The sequence below is a fragment of the Mobula birostris genome, chromosome 5 (genome assembly GCF_030028105.1).
Source record: "Mobula birostris isolate sMobBir1 chromosome 5, sMobBir1.hap1, whole genome shotgun sequence".
In the NCBI taxonomy this organism is placed as follows: Eukaryota; Metazoa; Chordata; class Chondrichthyes; order Myliobatiformes; family Myliobatidae; genus Mobula; species Mobula birostris.
Window position 1 is genome coordinate 168,596,117 of NC_092374.1, and position 25,156 is coordinate 168,621,272.

Consider the following 25,156-nt stretch of genomic DNA (forward strand, 5'->3'; position numbering starts at 1 on the left):
CAAAGCTGCTGGCAAATTTATTCTGTTGGTCGCTCAAGCACTTGTGCATATGTACAGGCTGTATGTGAACTGGAGAGGACCTGTGGATATTTTGTAGCTTTGTTCAAAGCAGGCCAGCACGGTTTTAAAAAAATTTGCTGCTCACAGAATCACTCTTTGAAATATTAAGATTCTCCAAGCTAAAACATCACAGGTCAGTCTATTTGTTTTGCTCCTGTTTTCTGTGGTTCGATCTGCCTCAGTGAGGTGAATCAGCATAATGGGGGATAGATTAGTGATTCATCTGGAATAATTATACCAGCTTTGCTTTAGGGTGGAAGCCTGTGTCTGTACATGTTCACTGAAATAAGGATTGTATTCAGTATTTAACTTTCACTTTTATCACAGTCTGGTCCCTTACCCATCAAAATTCAGTGTAAATTTATTATCAAAGTATATATGTCGCCATATACAAATTTGAAACTCATTTCCTTGCAGGCGTACTCAATAAATCCATAAGAGAATAATAACCATAATAGAATCAAAGAAACTCTGTGCCATCGTGGGCATTCAACCGGTGTGCAAAAGACAGCAAACTGCAAATACAAAAATAAAGAAATAATAATTAATAAATAGATATCAATTTAAAAGTAGTTGGTTTAAAGGGAAATTACATGCTGTAGATTACAGTGAGAGAAATTCAGGAGGTATTGTACGTAACCAACCGAATGTCACTGTGATTCACCTGTGACATCTTGATCCCATGTACATATGTTATTTTTCTTCAGGAGCATATTTGAAACAATAGTCTTAAAGAAGGTTAAAGTCATGTATAACTAGTCAAACGTAAGTTTTGGGTGCCAATGAGCAATGACAAAAAGTTAAAGACTAAAAATTTGCTTTGTCATTGAAACAGAGTGTAATGTGTTTGCATCAATGATCACCACAGTCCAAAGATGTGCTAGGGGCAACCTGTAAGTGGAGCCATACTTCTGGTACCAACGTAGCATTGTAGGTTTTCTCAAATGAAATAATGTGAGGCATGTTATATTTGGGGGGGAAAAAATAGTTTTAACTCATTTATTGTATCTCAAAACTAATTGCATTACCCTACAGCATGTTCACAACTTGCTAACTGTAGCCTGCACATCTGTGGAATGTGAGAGGAAACCAAAGCACCCAGAGGAAACCCACACACACACACACACACACACACACACACACACACACACACAAGGAGAAGGTACAGGCTCCTTGCAGTAGCAGGAATTGAAGCATGATTGCTGGTGTTGTAAAACATTATGCCAACCACAATGCTGCAGTGCTGTAGGGTAATATAATTGGTGGAAACATGCATAATTCTCAACCACCTACAATGAGTTGGGGTTCCCTTTAGGAGGCTGGCCTGACATGATATAATCATGTAAAGAACTTTTACCACACTTCAATAAATGAGTTGTTAGTGTTTTTCTTAAATATAAAATGCCTCACGTTATTTTATTCAAGTTGTATACCTGGCTTAGTCCTATTTGGCCCAAATCTTCATAAACCTTTCCTATACATGGTACCTGTTCAAATATTTTAAGACCATTAGGCATAGGAGCTGAATTAGGCCATCTGGCACATTAAATCTCAACCCCATTCTCCTGCCTTCTCCCTGTAACTTTTGACACCCTTACTAATGAAATATATATCAACCTCCACTTTAAATGTACCTAATGACTTGGCCCCCACAACCATCTGTGACAAAGAATTTCATGGATACATTGGCTCCTGGCTCAAGAAATTCCTCCTCGTCTTTGTTCTGAAAGGACTCGCTTGTAGTCTGAGGTTATCCCCTCAACACTTCCACTTGGAAACATCCTCTCCATATCCAGTCTCAGTCTTCCAGTTTAGGTTTCACTGAGATACCACCACATTATACCCATATGTGATCTTATAAAGCCTCAGTATTGCATCCTTGCTTTTGTATTCTCGTCTGCTTAAAGTGAATGCTACCATTGCCTTTGCTTTCCTTACTACCAACTCAGCCTGCAAGTTGACCTTTACGGAAATCTGTACTAGGACTCCCAATTCCCTGCATTTCCAACAGGTGAATTCACTCCACGTTTATGTGTTATAATTTAGTACTGGCTCTGGCAGCTTGTTCCACAAACCCATCACCTACTATGTGGAAGAATGTACTCCTCAGGTTCTCGTTAAATCTCTCCACTTTCACCTTAAATCAGTGCTGTCTGGCTTTAGACGTTTCTGTCTTGGAAAGAGATGAGTGATTCACTTTATACCCCTCATGATTATGTACACCTTTAATGTCACCCTTAGTTTTCTACCCTCCAAAGAAAATAGCATTACAATATTTTTGTTGCACAGATACCCCAACATTTTGATGGCAAGGTGTTTTAACTGAATTAACAATTGGAGACAAATTCAGGAAAGCATATGGTGCATTGGCCTTCATCAATCGTGGAATTGAGTTTAGAGCCGAGAGGTAATGTTGCAGCTATATAGGACCCTGGTCAGACCCCACTTGGAGTACTGTGCTCAATTTTGGTTGCTTCACTATAGGAAGGACATGGAAACCATAGAAGGGGTGCAGAGGAGAGTTAGAAGGATGTTTCCTGGATTGGGGAGTATTCCTTATGAGAACAGGTTGAGTGAACTCGGCCTTTTCCCCTTGGAGCGACGGAGGATGAGAGGTGACTTGATAGAGGTATTCAAGATAATGAGGGGCATTGATTGTGTGGATAGTCAGAGGCTTTTCCCCAGGGCTGAAATGGCTAGCACGAGAGGGCATAGTTTTAAGGTGCTTGGAAGTAGGTACAGAGGAGATGTCGGGTAAGTTTTTTACGACGAGAGTGGTGAGTGCGTGGAATGGGCTGCCGGCGGTGGTGGTGGAGGCGGAAATGATAGTGTCTTTTAAAAGACTCCTGGATGGCTACATGGAGCTTAGAAAAATAGAGGGCTATTGGGTATGCCTAGGTAGTTCTAACGTAGGGACATGTTCGGCACAGCTTTGTGGGCCAAAGGGGCCTGTATTGTGCTGTAGGTTTTCTATGTTTAACGGCCACACAATTATATGTGACTGACACCAGTTAGAAACCATTCATTAACCATCTTCTGTTCCAATTAAGTGGCATAGTGTTCCAAATAAACAAATGGAATCCAGCTATTTTCTTTATTTTTGTTCTTTAAGAGTTGTCCCAAATAAGCGGCTGCCCCAATTAACTGATAGCCCAATTAACCAGAATCCACTGTACTTCATTATCTGGAAAGTTTATTTTGGGTGTTTGAGGTCATTAAAGGTGAACTTGAGTATACTTTGGCACAAAACAACCTTAAAATAACTCATAATGATTTGCATTTAACTTCTGATGTTTTGAAATTATGTACAAGTCTGGCCATGCTTTTAAAGTGTATGCATGATTATGCTCTGCTTAAGTCATTTCTTAAACCTTAGATTTGAATGACGTTACTGCAAATAAATGGGCACATTGCAGATTCGTGTCCAGGTTATTGTTATGTCAGCTTTATAAAGCACTTTTTTTTTATCAGCACAAGATATGGAAAACATGAGTGAGGATGATGGCTGGGAATTTGTAAACCTTGGTGATCAGCAAAGTTTTGGAATAAAAACTGCAGGGCTGGAGGAGAAAGCGACAGCTTGTCAGATGTTGGTAAGGACTAATTTAGCTATCATATTAACACAGTTCTTGATAAGCTGTTCTTGTTATTTCAAACCAAAGTGTTCTGGTTATGTATGGTATATAATTATAAACGTACATTATAAATGTTGTGCTTTCAAGAACAATTCAGAGGCTGGATATCCTGTAACATACAACTATCCTAGGCCCTCTCCAAAAGCCTTTCCAGCATCCAAGGCACATCTGGAACATCAACTTGCCTGGATGAGTGCAGCTCCAGCAAAACTCAGAAGTTCAACACCATTCTAAATATTTCTGGTGGTACCAATGCACCGTGGCCACCATCTGCAAGAACCCTGCTGGTTCTCAACTGAGCACCTTCAACACCCAAACTCTGCTGCCAAGAAGGGCAAGGGGTAGTATGCAAGGGAATATCACTCCCTGCAGGTTTTTCTCCAAACTGCACCCCATCCTGGTCTTGCAGTATGTTGTTCTTTCATTAATACTTGACCACCTTCCCTTTGGGTGTATGTCACCAGAAGCTCTGTATTATTCGAGGGGATTGCTCACCACCACCTTGTCAAGACAGTCAGGGATGTATATTTAAACATCTGCCATCATGTCCCAAAAAAAAAAGTGAAAATGCTGCACAGTCCTGGATTTGTTAAGCCTGGCATTGAAGGGAATGTACAATTCATGTTAAAATAACCCGAGGTTCTTAATTTTAAAATTATATTTTGGCTTCATAATACTAGCACTATTACAGACAGTACAGAATAGTTTAGTAATTTTGGTAAGGAAGATTTAAAGAGGACAATTCAAACTTCAATAGTATGGTTTCGCCCATATTATTGGGTGAATACATTAGATGATTCATGTGGTATAACTCCAACAATAAATATTTGACATACTCAAGATGTCTTACTTTAGACGTTCAATGATTTTTTTTAACCTTACTGCAGCTGTATGGTGAGCATTTCTGTCACCCAGCTGGATAATGTTGTATCTTGCAGCGATGACTCATGAGATCAGTTTTGCTGTTGCTGGATTCCAACAATAATCTGAGTCACTTGCAATTCACACCCAGAAATTGAAACGGATGTTTATGCTTTATAGTGGTTGTTCCAGATATTAACCATTGGTAAACTGCAATATATGTCCCTAGGTCTGCTATGCAAAAGAGTTAAAGGAAGGGTTTGCTGAATACACCGAACAAGTGGTGAAACTGATGGTACCGCTCCTTAAATTTTACTTTCACGATGATATCCTTTCATTCAATGTGATCTTTTATGTAATTTTTGAAAAATATTCTGCATTATGGGCACTTGAATTAAGCGAGGGAAAAAGTCCTTGTTTCTGCTTAATGTAATTTGATAAAGTATGAGGTATAACTAGGATATTTTGTGCGAGAATGTTGTGTTAGATGTTTTTGGATGGTTCAGTCACTTCATGTAAGTTAGCAAAATGGTTCTGTTGTCGCATTTGCAAAGGTACAGTGCAAAACTGTTTTGCATGCTATCCTTACAGTTCATTTCAACGCAGTCCATTGAGGTAGTACAAGCAAAAAGTAATGATGCAGAATTAAACAAAATAGTGTAGAATTGGGAAATCTGAAAATAAGTACTAAAGGTACTTTGGTTGTGTAGTTTGTGTGAACGTTTAGTATCTTTAACATCTTATATCAGTGCTTTCTTCAGTAGCATTTTGATCAATAGTGGAAATGTGAAAATAGTAAATCACACGTTTTTAAAAATCAAGCTTTCAGAAATTTTTTTTTGTCGTCATCGATTTGAAGTGGAAAACTTGCATTTTGGAATCATTTTAGCAGTGGAATCATTTTGGAATCATTTAGGATCTTGCAGGCTGCTGAGTAACTGGCATATCATCTGACTCAGCACAGAAACAACCACATCCTGTTAGTGCAAGTGAAGAATGATAAATAGAGCTAGTTGAAGTCTATTCCGAACAGTGATGTAGTGACTCTCATCACATTGGAGAGGTTACAGATTGTTGAAATTTTATTCACAAAGATTGGTTTGGCTAGGATTCTTATAAAATGAATTAGCTGGAGGGGAAAAAGACGTAATTGATTTAAATAGAATTGAGAGGCTTGATGTAGGGTTTCAACCTGAATCACTGACAGTTCCTTTCCCCAGATGATTGTTGAGACCATAAAGAGAATTAGGATTAGTCATCAGGATTAGTTATGAGATTTGAAATGTATACTGGCTTCCTTTTGTGGCTTTATATTGCCACCACTGTATGGGGGTGGGGGGCAACAGCTGTACAGTTTGTTTCAAGAGGTTTTTTATTTGCATCAGGGGCCGGTTCTGGGCACTGCACTGTAAGGATGACCTGAAAGCTTTGGAGAGGATTCAGCAGTTGACCAAAGTAGTTCCAGGGATGAGCCACATTAGTTTTGTGGATGGATTAGAGAAGCTATGGCTGTTTTTGCAACCGATGATTGCAGATAATTGAGTATTTAAAATCCAAGTGTTGGGCAGGCTAGCACTTTATTCCTTGCAGTATAGGTGTCTGAGGCAAGATCTTAGAAGGTGCATAAAATCATGAGGGTTGGAGGTGGGGTGAATGCACATAGTCTTTTTCCTAAGGAAAGGAAATTTAAAAACTAGAGGGCAAGTGTTTAAGGTGAGAGGGGCAAGTTTTACATGTGACCCGAGGACAACTTCACACAGAGGAAGTGGTGGAGGCAGGTACTTTAAGGCACTTGGGTAGGAAAATGGTTAGGAAAGGTTTAGAGGGATATGGGACCTGCTTAGATATGCATTTCATTTATCACGCTGTTACTTTGGCTGTGCCTCAGTGACAGTGTTGAGGCAGTATATTTGCAGAAGGAGCCAGACAAACAGGGCACGGAGAGACCGTAATTGGCAAAGAGATGAGTGTTGAGTCTGGATGGCCACAGAGAATAGTGAGATAAGATTCAAGTGTAGCTTTTAAAGGGATCCAGGCAGATATCCGGAAGGAAATAACCTGGGTACAGAACAGAGTACAGGCAGCTGGATTGCTGTTGCAAAGAACAGGGAGAAATTTGGCTGAACTGTCTCCTTTCAAGCTGTCAATGTTCCTTCAAAACACCGCTCAGTCATCCTTAACAGCGAGACGTGTTCGAGTTGCGGCTGCGGAATCGATGCCTCTGCTGCTGGAATGCGCCCGGGTCCAGGGGCCCGAGTATGTGACGCAGATGTGGCATTTTATGTGTGACTCCCTCATCAAAGGAATTGGTACGGAGCCGGATTCTGACGTCCTTTCTGAAATCATGCACTCTTTCGCAAAGGTAATCTTCTATTCCAACTGTATATAAGAACTTTCACACTGCTAAATGGTTCCTATTTTAATAGAATTTGCTGATGCTGCTAAACTGTGGCTGCATTAGTTGTGTAAACAGGATGGACACAGTTCCCACTGAGTCCATGCTGATCACCAGCTGTCCATTTACTCTAATCCTGTGCTAATCTCATTTATTTATTTTTCTCCCCACATTCTCACCAACTCCAGATTTTACCATTCACCTACACATTCACGGCATTTAGTGACCAATTAACCAATTAGTTACCAAGTTGGGAGGGAACCAGAGCTCCCAGGGGAAACCTTCGTGGAGAATATTTAAGCTCCACATGCACAGCATGTGGGGAACAAGGAAATGGCAGACGAGTTGAACAGGTACTTTGGATCTGTCTTCACTAGGGAAGACACAAACAATCTCCCAGATATAATAGTGGCCAAAGGACCTAGGGTAATGGATGAACTGAAGGAAATTTATATTAGGCAGGAAATGGTATTGTATAGGCTGTTGAGTCTGAAGGCTGATAAGTCCCCGGGACCTGATGGTCTGCATCCCAGGGTACTTAAGGAGGTGGCTTTAGAAATCGTGGACGCATTGGTAATCATTTTCCAATGTTCTATAGATTCAGGATCAGCTCCTGTGGATTGGAGGGTGGCTAATGTTGTCCCTCTTCAAGAAGGGAGGAAGAGAGAAAACAGGGAATTATAGACCAGTTAGCCTGATGTCGGTGGTGGGAAAGATGCTAGAGTCAATTATAAAAGATGAAATTACAACACATCTGGATAGCAGTAACAGGATCGGTCAGAGTCAGCATGGATTTACGAAGGGGAAATTGTGCTTGACTAATCTTCTGGAATTTTTTGAGGATGTAACTGTGAAATGGACAAGGGAGAGCCAGTGGATGTAGTGTACCTGGACTTTCAGAAAGCCTTTGATAAAGTCACACATATGAGATTCGTGGGCAAAATTAGGGCACATGGTATTGGGGGCAGAGTACTGACATGGATTGAAAATTGGCTGGCTGACAGAAAACAAAGAGTAGCGATTAATGGGTCCCTTTCGGAATGGCAGGTGGTGACCAGTGGGATACTGCAGGGTTCAGTGCTGGGACCGCAGCTGTTTACAATATATATTAATGATTTAGATGAGGTAATTAAAAGTAACAGCAAATTTGCCGATGACACAAAGTTGGGTGGCAGTGTGAAATGTGAGGAGGATGTTATGAGAGTGCAGGGTGACTTGGACATGCTGGGTGAGTGGGCAGATGCATGGCAGATACAGTTTAATGTGGATAAATGTGAAGTTATCCACTTTGGTGGTAAGAACAGGAAGGCAGATTATTATCTAAATGGAGTCAAGTTAGGAAAAGGGGAAGTACGAGATCTAGGTGTTCTTGTACATCAGTCACTGAAAGCAAGCATGCAAGTACAGCAGGCTGTGAAGAAAGCTAATGGCATGCTGGCCTTCATAACAAGGGGAATTGAGTACAAGAGCAAAGAGGTCCTTCTGCAGCTGTACAGGGCCCTGGTGAGACCACACCTGGAGTACTGTGTGCAGTTTTGGTCTCCAAATTTGAGGAAGGACATACTTGCTATTGAGGGAGTGCAGCGTAGGTTCACAAGGTTAATTCCCAGGATGGCGGGACTGACATATGTCGAAAGATTGGAGCAACTGGGCTTGTATACTCTGGAATTTAGAAGGCTGAGAGGGGATCTTATTGAAACACATAAGATTATTAAGGGATTGGACACGCTGGAGGCAGGAAGCATGTTCCCGCTGATGGGTGAGTCCAGAACCAGAGGCCACAGTTTAAGAATTAGGGGTAGGCCTTTTAGAACGGAGTTGAGGAAAAACTTTTTCACCCAGAGAATGGTGGATATGTGGAATGCTCTGCCCCAGAAGGCTGTGGAGGCCAAGTCTCTGGATGCTTTCAAGAAAGAGATGGATAGAGCTTTTAAAGATAGCGGAATCAAAGGTTATGGGGATAAGGCAGAACTGAATACTGATAGTGGATGATCAGCCATGATCACAGTGAATGGCGGTGCTGGCTCGAATGGCCTACTCCTGCACCTATTGTCTATTATCACTCAAGGCCAAGATTGTTGAACCTGAGTCTCGGATGCTGTGAGGCATTGGCTCTGTTAACTGTGCCTCTGTGCTGTCTGATTCTGGTGGATTTGTGTTCCTCTCCAGAGGTAAGGACACCAACATCTCTACACTGTAGTTTGAGTCTCTCCGCAAAAGGCGGTGTTTCAAATGTGAGACCAAGCTGAATACTTGAAGGTCTGGGTCTGAAGTGTTAACTCTCCATAGATGCTGCCTAACCTTCTTGAGTTCCTCCAACATTTTGTGTGTTACTGTAGATCAGAGTGATTTCTATATTGCTTGTGGGAGCCTAGTGTATGTAAAATATAATGTAATTCCTATTTAACAGCAGTGACCACTTTTCTAAATTGTTTCATTGTCTCTGACACTCCTTGGTAATCTTGAAAGGTGTGAAAGAAATTTTTGAATTTGCTGTTACTGACCCTTAATGAGACACTTCATTCTGAAATGGGCAAAATAACGATTGTTTTGGCACATAACTTAATCCCTGTATTTAATCAGGGTGGAGTTACTGCACTCCTTTGCAGTTTCTTGCTTGCCTGCCTTCAAAAACAAGTAAGTTTTGTCTTGTCCTCTTCAAGTTGCCATACACATTCCTGAAATATCAGGTTTTTATGCTGAAGTTGCTGTTTTTTTGTGTAAACAAATGCCAGTTCCACATGTTTAGAAGTGTTTTTGTTGTGAATCCACTGGTCTGTTTGATGATAGAGAAGCTTGAGGAATTAGGGCTGGCCTTTCTCAATCCAGATAATCCCCAGCCATAGTAAAAGGATTCTAGGTGTATTGAACTGCCAAATGAATTGCTGAAAATGCATCTCCAGGGACTAATGCAGAGAGGTGCATCGGTCACAGGCCTGGAGTGGGTAAAACACAATAAGGCAGACATCCCACCTCTCCCGGAAGTTCCGGGAGTCTCCCGCATATTAATAGTGGCTCCCTAATGCCCGCAAATTATATACAATGTCCCGGAAATTGATTTTTTTGAGAATGCGCGAGAGATGGAGAGAGCGCAAGCGAGATCAAGAAAGCAAGCGCGAGAGAACGAGTGAGAGCGACCGCGAGAGAACGAGCGAGAGCGAGAAAGCAAGCACACGTGACAGAGCGAGAAAGCAAGCGCGAGTGAGAGCGACCATGAGCGAGAGAGCGCGCGTGCGCGAGAGAGAGCAAGAGAGTTCCAAAAAAAAGAAAATATAAAACGTACGTCACCCCAGACTACACTAAAGTGTACCTCTGCTAATAAGGGTCAAAAATAATGACAGTGTTGCTCGCTGCAGTGTTTACAACAGTGACTTTTGGTGGGTTAAGACTAAAAGCCATGTTGAGGTGAGTTTAACAGGTGTCATTCATTCATTAACATAGCTAACGTTATTTAAACTAGCTGGCTAGCTGCTAAGGAGCTACTCTATTGCAGACATCCTACCTGTCCCGGAAGTCCTGGGAGTCTCCCGCAAATCGATGGTGCTACCTCCCTGAAATGAGTTTTTGCAGGGTGGGATGTCTATAAGGAGTCACATCAGGCTTCTTTAGACATGGCAAGACACTGAAACTATTTACTTAAAACTGAAGTGGGTTTAACTGCACTGAAGCATTTCCTCCATCGCCTTGTTCAAAATGTTTACTAGTCATTGGAATATCCCACACAGGGTCACCTACCCTCTTATGTGTTAATATATTGTGCTTTCTGTCCCAAATCTGACTACAGTACTTGAGTCTTTATTGATCTGCCCCTTGCATTTTTCTCTCCTTTGCTCTTTAGTGCATAGAGTTAATGGGTGAAGGCTGCTTAAACAAGGAGCACCTTGAGGAGCTGGGCAACATTATGAAAGGGAAATTAGAGGAGCACTTCAAAAATCAAGAATTAAGACAAGGTATAAATGTGTTACATCTTTAGTAAACTTCAAAGCAATCTCCTGTTGGAGCTTTACTTCACGGTTTCCTGATATCACAGTACCTCTCTCGTTTGCTATTTTATCTTTCTGTGCGCAAATATTAAACTGTAGCTTTGTGTTGAAGTGTAATTGGGTGATTTTTTTAAAACCCGTAGCAAAGAGACAAGATGAAGACTATGACGAACAAGTGGAAGAAAACTTACAAGATGAGGTAATATGGTGTTTCTTTATTATGGTGTAATTGTGATAAATTTACTTGTGGAAAGGATTATTGAAGGTTTATTCTGAATGAATTCAGATTATTTTAAATTTGGGTGTTATGCATTTGTCTGGTTACAGGATGATAGCGATGTTTACATTTTGACTAAAATTTCGGACATCTTACACTCGATGTTCAGCTGCTACAAAGAGAAAATGTTGCCATGGTTTGAACAGATTCTCCCTCTAATAGTCAATCTAATTGTAAGTTTAAAACAAAATATTCAAGACTGGTTGGTTTTGATTTTCTCAATGTTTTCATTCTGATGAATGTTTTTCCTCCCTGCAGTGTCCACACAGGCCATGGGCAGACAAGCAGTGGGGCTTGTGCATCTTTGATGATGTAATTGAGCACTGCAGCCCTACGTCCTTTAAATACGCAGAGTATTTCCTGCGGCCCATGTTGCAGTACGTCTGTGATAACAGCCCTGAGGTCAGACAAGCAGCAGCCTATGGAATTGGAGTTATGGCTCAGTTTGGTGGAGAGAGTTACAGGCCGTTCTGTACTGGTAGGTTCAACCAATTGTTTTCTTTGTGCAGTTGAACAGAGACTGAGTGTTGTTGTGGTGAAATACAAGCTCTTCTTAGCTCTGCTGCTGCACACTACATTATGTAGCGTATTTTAAGCCCAGTAACCTGTAGCAACTTGGCATTGATGTGTGAGCCATTAATTTATGAACACATAAATCAATCATTAATGCTTAAGTAACTTGGCATTGATGTTGATGAGCTCTGATCCCTGTGCATTTTGGAGAGAGCTAGCCACTGGGACTAATACATATTAACTTCTCTCTCCACAGAGGCGATCCCACTCCTGGTTGGGGTTATCCAGATGGAAGGGTCCAAAACCAAAGAGAACATTAACGCAACTGAAAACTGTATATCTGCTGTAGGGAAGGTCATGAAGTGCCGACCAGAATGTGTAAATGTCAATGAGATTTTACCTCACTGGCTCTCGTGGCTGCCACTGCACGAGGACAAGGAGGAGGCAGTGCACACTTTCAATTATCTGTGCGACCTTATTGAAAGGCAAGTGCTCCATCTCATCCTAATGCTAATTCCAAGTAGTATGGAAAGGTGAAGGAAGGTACTGGGACGAGAGTTGGAGCTTCTCAGCAAGGAACAGATTCGCCAGCCTATCATCAAGCTCACACCTGCACCTGTCTATGCCATTCTTTTCTGATTGTATATCCATCAACTTCCCCCTGCATCTATTTTCCCCTGCGACCCACCCGCACGAGCCTGAGCGACCTATCAACCAGGACATGCTTGGGTGTAATTAATTTATTATTGTCATGTAAGTCGGTCTATTGCCGTGTACTGAGCTACAGTGAGGAAAAACTTGCATACTGTTCCTTCAGATCATTTTATTACAATGGTTCATTGACATAGTACAAGGTAAAAACAAGAGTACAGAGATTTATAGTTACAGGGAAAGTGCGGTGTGGATAGATAATGGATTTCAAGACCATTACCAGGTACAGTGGGAAAACTTTTAATTTCCATTCCATCCTTACAAATCATTTCATCAACAGCAATAACAGAATGCAGGATAAAGTGTTACAGTTACAGAGAGTGCAGGCAGACAAGATGAAAGGGCAGTGAGGTAGATTGAGATCCAGAGCATTTTTACCAGACAAGTGTCCATTCATGGTCCTAACAGTGGGATAGAAGTTGTTCTTGAGCCTGGTGTGTATTTCAAGCTTTTGTAACTCTGCCCAATGTAAGGGAGAAGAGAGGATGTCTGAGGTAGATGGGGTTTTTGATTCTGTTGAAGTGTTGACAGGGTCTGTGGCGGGAGGGATTATTTCTGTGATGTGCCACAACTCTGCAGATTTTTGCAGTCACAGGCAGAGTAGTAGCCATGCCAAGCCATGATGAATCTAGAAAAGATTCTGTATCTGCAAAAATCGATGGAAGTTGTCAGAAGTGAAGACTGCACTCTTATGGTTTTTCTTGTAATACCTCGATCAACTATTATCAAATGATCTGTATGAACAGTATGTAAAGTGTGATTTTCCTCACTACAGTATGTCTGCTGTGACATAGAACTATTTACGTGCTGGAATGCCGGACTGGAGGCACTGGTGTGCTTTCTTGGCCATAACATCTCCATAGTTGGATCAGGGCAGGGTATTGGTGATGCACCTAGGATATGGGATGAAACGTGAAGTAACGAGGGGAAATCCATGTAGTCAGTAAAGGGAACACAGGAGTTGGACCTGGATCACCAGAGGTGCGAGGCAGTGGTTTTAATTGTTGTGTGATGGAGCAGCCCCAGGAACGAGGTAACAGGGTAAAACTGCGTGTGTGGCTTGATGACTACCATTTTTGTCTCTGCACCAGAGTTCCAAATTTTAAGCTGTAGTCAGGACTGGAGCCCTGAAGTCTAGGCTGATACTCCAGTGCAATGCTAAGTGAATAGTGCTGTGGGACAGCAGCCATCTCTTGTGTGATACATTAAACACTGAGAACTCTGTGCTCTTGGGTTCATGTTGGATTCCATGGCTTTATTTGGAAAAACCGTCTCCTTACTTGGTCTTTTTGTTTTCATAAATTTGCTGCACACAATTTAAGGTCACATTCCCATCTTAGTCATGACTGGAACTGACACAGACCTTGGAGGAGGGGGAGGGGAACGTCCAGTCTCATGTGGGAAATATTCTTGTTATCCTGCCCTTGCCCAGGTTCTATTAGTTTATTCACAAGATGCATGCTTTGTTATTGAGGAGTTGGTGGTGAGCCACTTCCTTAGACCACTGCAGCTTCATGAGATTAAAGTATTCCTGCATTTCATTGTGGCTTTTGATACAGCTGAGTTACTAGCCATTGCAAATTGTTCATACAGATCATTTCATTGTAACAAAGAACAGTTGTAATGCTGAAAGGGTTCAATAGGTCGCGGCATCATCTGTGAAATCCCTAACCCCACCTTCCTTACAATTTAAAACTTGCTTGCCCTTTCACAGATCTGCTAGTGGGTTTTTCATGGAACTGTTCACTTTAGTTTTCTACCACTGCTGCCTAATCTGCTGAGTGTTTCCAGAGCTTCCTGTTTTTGTTTCAGATTTCCAGTATCTGCAATTTTCTTTTAGGTTCCTTGCGTGTAGTTAAAATGTCAATTACACTGGTGTGTCTGGAAACCAGGCTCAAAGGAAAGTTCTGTAAGAACATTAGTGGTTTTTTTAAAATCATAATCCACTAACTTTGTGGCTACCAGTTAGTAAGCAAGTGTCTTTATAATTGGCCAATAACCGTTGCCACTTTCTGATTTGCCCAGGGACTGTATGAATGACAAGGATAATTGTTTAACACCTGCTGTGTAGTTTGTTGCCTCAGTACTGTATTTTCATGAATAAACCTGTAGATGGTGCTGCAGGCCTGTGGCCAAGTATTATGGAGCATCTGTATGTTACTTGCCTGTCCTTAGCAAGTATGACACTAAAGTGGGGGTTCCCAACCACCTTTACGCCATCGACCAACCATTCAGCAAGGGGTCTGTGGACTCCAGGCTGGAAACCCTTGCATTAAAGAATCCATCATTGGTGTAGAATTAATTAACAAAGCATAAGTATACATTTCTGTATTGCCTTTGACAAAGTAAATAATAATTAGCTCACTTGGCTGTTCTATTAGTCTTAAGTTGTGGTTTCATGTTGCGCTCCAAAGGCTTGATCTTGGTTGGCATTTCTAGTTCAGAATTTTGTGTCATATTGAATGTAGTTTTGTGTGTACTAATATAGAAATACAAAGTATAGTGCAGGCTCAGAGCCTTTGCCCACACATGGTCCATCTCCCTCTATTTCCTACCTGTTCATGTGTCTGTCTAAATGCCTTTAAGTATTACCATTTTATCTGCTGACTCTAACGATGCATTCCAGACATCTCCCATGGTGTGTTTTTTTTTTAAAGAAGTCTCTAATCTAAACTTCGCTCTCACCCTAAATCTGTGCCGTCTACCTTGGCTATGCTTTTTATAACTTTACATCCTTTATCAGGATGCTCAGGAGAAAACAATCCAGGTTTGTTTCAGATCTCTGTACAGCTAACGCACTCCAGTCCAGGCACTGTCCTGATCAACCTCTTTAAAGCCTGTACAGTGTGGTGACCAGAACTAACCAAAATAATTTTATATACTGTTGGAAGAAAAGGTGGAAGTGTACTTGAGGCCCAGTCAGCAGACTCGTGTGTACAAGTGCTGATGGTCCAATGGCACTGGGCAACTAAATCACTAAAACAAAATCATGTTAGTTTTTACTGCGTAGTTTGGCTGTTTCCGACTTCGTATTGCCTACATATCAAACAGTACTTGAGTGACTGTAAGGAGCTTTAGGATGTGCTGAAAGATGTACTGAAACTCAAATCTATCTTTAGTAAAATTCCCAAACAAAATTTGGCACTGAGCAATACAAGGAGATGTTGGGAACAAATGACAAAAATTAGGTTAAGAAAATGGTGAATATTTGATGTGATGAAGATAATTTGATAGGAATTTCTAGGGTTTGGGCCCAGGAAATTACGTGTCATCAAGGGAAACAGAGGGATGTGCAAGAAACCAGAAACGGAGGGGCATGGAGTGTTGGTCGGCAGTTTATAAGATTCAAGATTGTTGTTTAATGTCGTTTAAAGGAGAACAAAATAATGGTAACTCCAAATCCAATGCAGCACAAAAGGAATATAAAAGATAGGAACACAATAATACAAAAATGCAATAAATATAAATACATAAGAGAGCTTCCATACATTTCTTATGTCCAGGCTAGGCTGTACGTAAGATGATTGACAGGAAACAAAGTAGTGGTAGATATAATGGGTAGATCAGCCTAACTGGGGAAAGTAACTGTTTTTGAGTCTGGTCCTGACGTTGATACTAGCAGCCTGATGAGAGTGGGGCAAACAGTCCATGAGCAGGGTGGGTGGGATCCTTCATGTTGTTAACAGGCCTTTTCCCGGCACCTTACTGTATGCAAAGTATATCCTTGATAGCAGGTCGGTTGCTGCCTGGTTTTGACTACCTGTTGATCCTTGTCTGCTGCAGTGGAGTTTCTATACCAAGTGGCAATGCAGCTTGTTAGGATGCTCTCTACTGCTCATCTGTAGCATGACTTGAGTATGGATGTGCAAAGTCCAGCTCTCTTTAGCCTTCTCAAAGTAGAGGCATCGATGAACTTTCTTGACTGTGTAAGATGTACTCTGGGACCATGAAACTGTATGATGTGCACTCCCAGGAGTTTGAACCTGCTTGCATTTTCCACTGCTCTGTCGTTAATGTAAGGAAGTGTGTGAGTGGTGAGAGTTCTGAAGTTGATAACCATCTCCTTTGTCTTGTTGGCATTGGGGAAGAGGTTATTTGCCTGGCACCAACTCTCAAGCTCTTCTGCCTCTTTGTAGGCCATTTCATCATCGTTGCTGATGAGCCTCGCCAGTGCCGTGTCATCAATGAACTTGATGTGATTGCTCAAGTCTTTGGCTGTGAAGTCCTGTGTGAGCAGAGTGTGCAGCAATAGGCTCCGCACACAACCTTGGGGGTCATCGTTGTTGAGGATGAGGGGGAAGGAGGGGCAGTTGTGCATCCTGACTATCTGATTTTGGGTATGGAGACAACTTGAAGAGTGAAAGTTCCAAGTGTTTTTGAAGCAACAGCAAGGTTAAAATTGGTTATTTCACCTAATAGCTTGGTAAATTCTATTGTTTTTGAATTCAAAAACATTCAAGAAATTGAAGTATCTCAATTCATTGATTTCACAAGTAAAATAGTTGTTTTCTATTTTCGTCCACAGTAACAATCCAATTGTGCTTGGCCCCAATAATTCCAGCCTGCCTAGAGTGTTTGCCATCATTGCAGAAGGTCTTGCTAATGAAGCAATAAAGAATGAAGATGCCTGTAGCAAAAGATTGGCCAATGTAATCCGACAGGTACAGGTGAGTGTGTCACTGCAAATCAAGGATGGGGTTGGGCAGGGTGAAAACAGGTTGTAAGAGGTTATTACCCTGGGTAATTTGGTTATGACTGCACGAATCTCACTCCTGTGAGTTAGGAGGATCTCACTTCTTCCAAATAGTGACCGGAGCTCAAATTCAGGTAGATATTGCAATGCAGTACTGAGAGAGTGCTATATTGTCAGCGATGCAGTATTCCAGAAGAGATGTTCAAATAGAATTCTGCTGTCAGGTGAACATACAGATCTGCAGTAATGAGCAAGGATTTTCTTTCATTTCTTAATGATATTTAACAAAAGTGACTGTTCTCCAAAAGTACTTATTGCTAGTACAGGCCGTCCTGGGTTATGAACGTTCATCTTAGAGACATCTGTACATATTAAAAAAAAACTCCTGTAATAAATTTAAGGGTCTGACAGATGTAGATACGTTCGTTACTATGGGCATTGGAACAAGCTTTCTTTTCAAATCGTTATTATTATTATTCAAAAAAATAACACAAGTACATCGAAGTAAGCAACACTTACAATGTCTCAAGGGAAAAAAATTATTTCAAAGATTGAAACATTTTTGTGATAATAAAAAAACCTTAGCAGAAAAATGGGGGAAAAACCCATTAGGTGTTCAACCCCGGAGCCATGCGTCATACAAAAAGCTTCTAAAGATAAACATCAAACCACCAGCAAGAAAAAAATTTACCAGAAATTTACAATTAGATAGTGGAGAAAATCTATTTATTCTACTTAATACAGGTTTCCCCCGCCATCCGAAAGTAGAGCGTTCCTATGAAACGGTTCGTAAGCCGAAATGTCGTAAAGCGAAGAAGCAATTACCGTTTATTTATATGGGAAAAATTTGTGAGCGTTTGCAGACCCAAAAATAACCTACCAGATCATGCCAAATAACACACAAAACCTAAAGTAACAGTAACATATAGTAAAAGCAGGAATGATATGATAAATACACAGCCTATATAACATAGAAATACTTTTCCACAATCATTACTAAACTGTTCTCCATAGCGAAAATCTCGCGCAAGCACTCTAGGCAGAAAATCTCACACAAGCGCTGTTGGCAAGCGCTCTCCAGTAAACTTAAAGCTATGAAGCTGTCAAATCATACCACATAACACATAAAAATACACAGCCTATATAAAGTAGAAATAATGTATGTACAGTGTAGTATCACTTACTGGAATTAGTTCAGCGCCGAGCACACTGATGATGGTGTGTTAAACTGAGTCGTCGCAGGTTGGGTGGTGCAGTGGCCCCCACCCTCCAGGCTGCCGACAGATACCAAACCGCGAAGCATGCAGGGGTGCAGCGGTAGCCAGGAGGCATACAGCACATCTTTAAGAAAAAAGCGGAAGTAAACATGCTAATTAATTATGTGTCAGGCGGCACCTAATTAATTAGCATGTTTATTTCGGCTTTTTTCTTAAAGATGTGCTGTGTGCCTCCCGGCTACTGCTGTATTCTCCGCAAATCGGTACAGTATCTGCGGCCTGAGTGTTGGGGTGGTGGGACATTGGGGTGTCATCTCGTTGTCTGTTTCCATTAGAGCAGGCAGCTCATCTTTTCCTATGACTGCCTGCCTCGATGTCAAAGGGCAAGGTTCATGGTCTGATGTGGAAGGCTTGCTTGACTGCTGAGCCTCACACATTTTTCTATCATACAGTTCTTTATAAAGATTCAAACCATCCTGCAAATATCCCCTAAACCTATGTACCCTTTCAAAATTAAAGTTGTACTTTATCATTGCAGCGAAAATCTCACAGAGTCACTTTCGGTCCGAATGCTACTGCATTCGGTTTCGATTGTTATCCTTTCCTCTTCCAATTGCATCAGCTCTTCATCTATCAGTTCTTGGTCATGGGATGCCAAAACCTCTTCAACATCATGTTCGTCAGCTTCCACAAGCCAAACTCACTTAGTCCTTACTTCGGTCACCAGGATCAAAATGCTTAATTATGTCTAGTTTTATGCTAAGTGTAACACCCTTACGAGCTCTTTCAGGCTTTTCCGATACCTTAGAACTCATCTTGCTAACGGCTGCTCACAGGCACGTGTTTAAGCAATGCCGGCGAGAATGCAGTTCCGAATCCGGGGGAGAGCGGCTGCTCGGGGCGCGCAGCACGCTGCCTTTTATCGCGCACTGATTTTCCCCGCGCGCTGCTTTTTTTTTCGTAACGGTGAAAACGCCTTCTGAACGCGAAAACAGGATACTAATGTAGGTCTTTTGTAGCAGCGAGGTTTTGTAAAGCGAACGTTCGAAAAGCGGGGGGCACCTGTACATGCGCAGAACACATACCAATACAGGATGATCAAAAATGGCGGCGAAGAAGAATACAACCATGTAGAAAACGCGCATGCTTCAGAACCACCCAGTAGGAAAAAACTCTGAACTCTAACCCCTCCCCCTCCCCGAAAGCCCAAAGGAAAGGCAAGCAACCTATGATAGAATACAAAGCCAGGGACCACTCTGTCTGTACAGAAAATTTTTTTTAAAGGATTTTCTTTCCCTTACCATAGTTAGTAAAAAAAACTGAGTGACCTTGTAAGAAAAACAATAAAGTCTCGACCAAGATAAGTGTTTACATTCCAGCATCTATTAAACAAGAAAGAACCAAAATAATGTCTCTTAAAAAGAAAAACCAGTGCCATTTTTAAGTTTAACGTTAAATCCCTGAAGATTAAATCGGTTATAAGATGCTATAATAAAGCAGCAAAAAAGAACATCAAACCAGATATTAGGTTAAAGAAACAAATTCCTTTATCTTCTTTTCTCAGTCGAATGTCCGAGTAACCATCTAAACAGTCATACTTGATCCATAAATCTTTCCAAAAGAAAACCAATAATATGGAATAATGAACAAATCTCCTTACCTTCTTCCTGAAATGCGAATAATATATAGATAACCAAACAACCTTTCTGATAGTTCATTCGGTAGCAGCGGCAGGTATAGTTTGAACAAACTCCAGTGCAGTTTTTGGATCAAAAAATGTACGAGGAGGAGAATTAGGAGGAAAAACTTTAATCCTTGCCGGGTAATGCAAAGAAGGAAACAATTTCTTATCATATGCCTTTTTCATTACCAGAGCAAATCTTGATCTTTGTTCCATTACCTCCTTCGGATAATCTTCATAAAAACGGAACTCGGACTCCTTAAATCTTAAAAACTCTTGTTTTCTTGCCTGTCGCATTATTTGATCTTTAATTTTAAAGTGATGAAAACAAACCAAAACAGATCTTGGCTTACTTGGATCTTTAAATTTCGAAGTAAAAGCTCTGTGTGCTCTTTCTATAGCAGATGGCTGTGATACTGTGGTAGGAAATAAAGTATGGAAAAGCTTACCAAAGTAAGCAGTTAACTCTCCATCTTCAGCTCCTTCTTGCAGCCCAACAATTCATATATTCCTTCAGTGAGATCTAGTTTCCAGGTCTATAATCTTATTTTGATATCTTTCCAAACAGGTTGTAGCTTCCAACAATTTTTGCTTAGTTATCTTCAATTCCTCTTCATGTGTAATAACTTGAGTTTCCAAATCTTAAGTTTTCCCAGAAGTGACTTCATTTCATTACTATTCTTTTCCAGTTGGTCTTTAATTGATCCATTCTGATCTTTAATTGTATTTAGTGTCTGAACGATATCTTCAGCCCATGGTGGCATTTCATCAGATTTTTCCTTTGGTATCTTTCCTTTCCCATTACCTTTGTCACTAGGTTCAGACAAGTTTTTCCCACTCCTCGTAGACATAGACATATTGTTCCCCTTCAAAAATCAGCAAATAAAAATTTTAAATTTGAAGTTTAAACTAGGGGGAAGAGAAACAAAACTAAGAGCAACACAAGATTGCTGCTACCCCATTTGCAGACAGGCGCGGTCTCTCGGAACTAGTTTTCTCTCTACTGTCAATAACTATTCTCTTATGAAGGTGTGGCTACTAGATTGAGTGTATTTTTGTGAACAAAATTGTTCAGTGGACATTTGTACAAATGCATCCTGTTTCTTACCTGGGAACAGCCTGTAATGTGATCAGACACAGTTTAAAAGGGGGCGTGATGTGCCATGTCTTTGGAAATGTTTGGAATAATTTCTCCGGTCTGTATTGAATCAGCTTGCTGACGTATATTAGTTGTGCAATATTCAATATTTGGATGTTGATTGGAAAATGTGTAATGTGCAAGGTAACCCAAATGGCCATGAAGTTGGTAAATTTCTCTTCATCTGTACTGCAAGGTTTAATAAACAGCATATGGTGCATGCTGTATTCAAAGAACAGTTCCTGCACAGGGAGAGGGTAACTGCCCTGGCAGTGTGGTGCACCTGCTGAAGAACTCCTGTTTGTTTTTCTCATTCCAGGGTTCAGGGACTCTTTGGACGGAGTGCATCGGATCGCTGAACGAAACACAGCAGGCAGCAATACACAATCTGCTGAACACCGCTTGAATGGCCTTAAATACTCCTAACATGCAAAAATCATTCATGATTTGTCCTTTTTCTCCCTCTTCTGTGAGAGAACTGTTGTGTGGGTCACTTATGCAGACCGCAGTGAGTAGCAGGAAGCTCTGATTCAGCACACATTGTGTATTAAGACTGCTGCAAATTACAGAGGAATATCTTCATATCCCACCCTTACAGCACTGATAGTTATTTTTCTACTTTTACCACAAGAACATGGCACAATTGTGGTCAGTTTGAACAAAAACTCATATCAACCATAACTATTTTGAAACAAGTTGCTGTAGTATTGGTGTGCATTAAACTGGCAAGATATTTCTATCCATCTAGTATTGTACTAAATAGTGTGGCGATTGATTTCCCACCCCCACCCTTCTCCCAACCAAGGTAAGCAATATACTCTCCTGCCTGTTAAAACTGCGGCATGCAAGATCTCTCATCTCTGCTATTGTTTTTTGATGATCCTGCCCTCTTTGTTTGCAGTCCTGCAAACAATTCTGAAATGTGAAGTCCTTCACTGTGTCCAGCAGTACCTCAGTCCAATAAACGATGATGGAGTGTGAATCCAGTTGCTGTGCACCTTTATTAACTTGAACATGGTTTTCATTCAACACCCTGTGGTCAGTGAGGAGACAAATCTCATCAATGATAGCCTTCAATTATTGCAAGATATCGCTTTCCTGTGAGCTTCAAATCATGTCAATTTAATTTCCAAGGCTGGGTGTAAGAAATGAGACCAGGGTAATCTACGGGCAAAATTGGCAACCGTATCCTGCTTTAATTATGCAGCTTCATTGTTGCAGTAATACAAGGAAAATTAAATTGCCTGGTGTTGCTGATTTTGCGTTGAAGGTGCAGAACTTGTATCTGAACCAGTGCTCTAAATGACTATCATTCACATATTGCAGAATCAATCGCACTCCCATCCTTGTGGGTGTTCTGTGTGAAATAGCGTTCCCAAACTGTGAAGCAGTGGCATTTGCCGCCTTTTAGTATGAAAAGTTTTGATGCGACGCCCAAACTTTAGAGTGAGAATTGCATGGCTCTAGCCTCAAACTGCTAAACTACAGATAATGGCGCTGTGTTTGGTGCTTAAGTATAAAGCAAGTTTTAATTTTTAACACTTAGATGAATGACATGTTAGCAAAAGCTGGCTGACTTAATTTCCCTAACAAATAATTTCAGACATACCTAAGTTTAGCAAAGAAATCAGAGGAATCTTTGAAACGAGCTGATGGTTTAATGAGTAATGGCAGACAACTAACAGCTGCCTTGGCAGTATTATGACTATTTATAGTTTCCCAAGATAATTTCATTCAATTTCCCCTTACTGCTAAACATTGGATTTTACTAACTTCTGTAGAAAGCAGTTCTTCTCGTTGTAATTGTAATTTCCAAATAAATACAATACAAAACCCATTTTGTTCCAGTAATTAGTTTGTCTTGTGTTTGTTAAACAGGTGTGTGCTTTAGATGTTAAAGAGGGAAAAATGAACTCGAAAGGAAAAATGAAGAGAAAAAAGACTTTGTATTCTGCAATGTTATACTTTGTAAAAATTAGATTGTCTAATTCCAAAATCATTTTTATTTACTTCCATTTTTCTTTCCTCTGTTTACCATCCTTAATATCTCTTTGCTGCCTTGTACACCTTTTTATGCCACATGATGTACCTCACTCTATGAAACTAAAACTGCTGCTGCAACCAACTCTGCCAGGATTGTTGAAGTTGAAATGACATAACATAAAACTGTACAGGCCCTTCAGACCACAATCTGAATACTGCAAGATCAACCCTAACCATTGAACTCTGTCTCCCAATTTAACATACCATATACCTTAACAACCATATCAACTTGCACTGCAACTTTGAGGGACTGCAGATGTGAACCCCAAGGACCCTCTGTTTCTCCACACTGTGAGGAATCCTGCCATTAACCTTCCAAAGTGAATCACTTCACACTTCTGCATATTGATCTCTATCTGCCACTTCTCAGCCCAGCTCTGCATCCCATCAATGTGTTGTTGTAACCTACACTATTCACACTATCAAACTTCATGTCACCTGCAAATTTACTAACCCACCGTTCCACTTCCTCATCCAAGTTATTTACAAAATGCCAGGTCCCAGAAAAGATACCTGTATTCAGTGATGTCAATGCAGAATACGTTACATGCGCGACCACCCTGTGCCTTCTGTGGCCAAGCCAATTCTGAATCCAGGCATCCAAGCTTCCATAGATACCATGCCTCCTGACTTTCTTAATACACCTACTATGGGGAACCTTCTCAAATCTGTGTTGAGGGGCAATTGTGAAAAATATTTCACTATTGTAATTATGTGTGGTATTGAGCCCTAATTCTGTTCATGCAATCAGTGTGGAATGGAACAAGATGCTTGTCTTAGTTACCCATTCCTCTGTAATGTCCTGATAATCCTCCAACAAAATATATTTCTGAATTAAGGATTAGGGGTTGGTTATGGTGAATCCTGTTGATCTGCTAGCTGGTAATATCACTGAAATTGGAGTACCCCAGTTTTGAGTTCACGAATTTAACTCTCTTGGAGAAATTAATTAGAAGAATTTGGACCATTGGTTAATTGGGGCAACTGCTTATTTGGGACAGCTCTTAAGAATCAAAAAAACACATCAAAGTTGATTGGGATTCCCTTTGTTTATTTGGGACAGTATACCATTTAGTTTGCAGAGGAAACTCGCCAGACAATTTCTAACCAGTGTTAATCATGTGACACTACAGTGCTTAGAGCAAACGGGAGGAAATCTGCAGATGCTGGAAATTCAAGCAACACATAAAAAGTGCTGGTGAATGCAGCAGGCCAGGCAGCATCTATAGGAAGAGTACAGTCGACTTTTCGGGCTGAGACCCTTCGTTAGACTAACTGAAAGAAGAGATAGTAAGAGATTTGAAAGTGGGAGGGGGAGATCTGAACTGATAGAAGATGGGAGGGGGAGGGAAGGAGCTAAGAGCCACGGCCGCCTCTACTGTCAATTCCACGTCCCATTCCCATTCTGATATGTCTATCCATAGCCACCTCTACTGTCAAGATGAAGCCACACTCAGGTTGGAGGAACAACACCTTATATTCCATCTGGGTAGCCTCCAACCTGATGGCATGAACATTGACTTCTCTAGCTTCTGTTAATGCCCCACCTCACCTTCGTACCCCAACCCTTATTTATTTATTCCCCCCCCCCTTTTTTCCCCTCTGTTCCTCTCACTATAACTCCTTGCCCATCCTCTGGGCTTCCCTCCCCCTTTCTTTCTCCCTAGGCCTCCTGTCCCATGATCCTCTCCCTTCTCCAGCATTGTATCCCTTTTGCCAATCAACTTTCCAGCTCTTGGCTCCATCCCTCCCCCTCCTGTCTTCTCCTGTCATTTCGGACTTCCCCCCCCCTCCCCCCACTTTCAAATCTCTTACTATCTCTTCTTTCAGTTAGTCCTGACGAAGGGTCTCGGTGCAAAACGTTGACTGTACCTCTTCCTACAGATGCTGCCTGGCCGGCTGCGTTCCACCAGCATTTTTTATGTGTGTTGCAGTGCTTGGAGCAAACA

General features: G+C 41.1%; 1 protein-coding gene across 1 annotated transcript in view; it reads left to right on the forward strand.

Moving 5' to 3' along the window:
• Positions 1 to 23,001, forward strand: part of kpnb3 (karyopherin (importin) beta 3) — a 78,093-nt gene extending 55,092 nt beyond the window's left edge. The window contains exons 17-26 of the mRNA XM_072258821.1: positions 3,532 to 3,653; positions 4,786 to 4,882; positions 6,746 to 6,918; positions 10,790 to 10,901; positions 11,078 to 11,133; positions 11,262 to 11,384; positions 11,470 to 11,689; positions 11,981 to 12,209; positions 16,961 to 17,102; positions 21,484 to 23,001. Of these exons, the coding sequence (XP_072114922.1) occupies positions 3,532 to 3,653; positions 4,786 to 4,882; positions 6,746 to 6,918; positions 10,790 to 10,901; positions 11,078 to 11,133; positions 11,262 to 11,384; positions 11,470 to 11,689; positions 11,981 to 12,209; positions 16,961 to 17,102; positions 21,484 to 21,570 (1,361 nt within the window). The 3' untranslated portion in view covers positions 21,571 to 23,001. The remainder of the gene's footprint in view (positions 1 to 3,531; positions 3,654 to 4,785; positions 4,883 to 6,745; positions 6,919 to 10,789; positions 10,902 to 11,077; positions 11,134 to 11,261; positions 11,385 to 11,469; positions 11,690 to 11,980; positions 12,210 to 16,960; positions 17,103 to 21,483) is intronic.
• Positions 23,002 to 25,156: the final 2,155 nt, after the last annotated feature.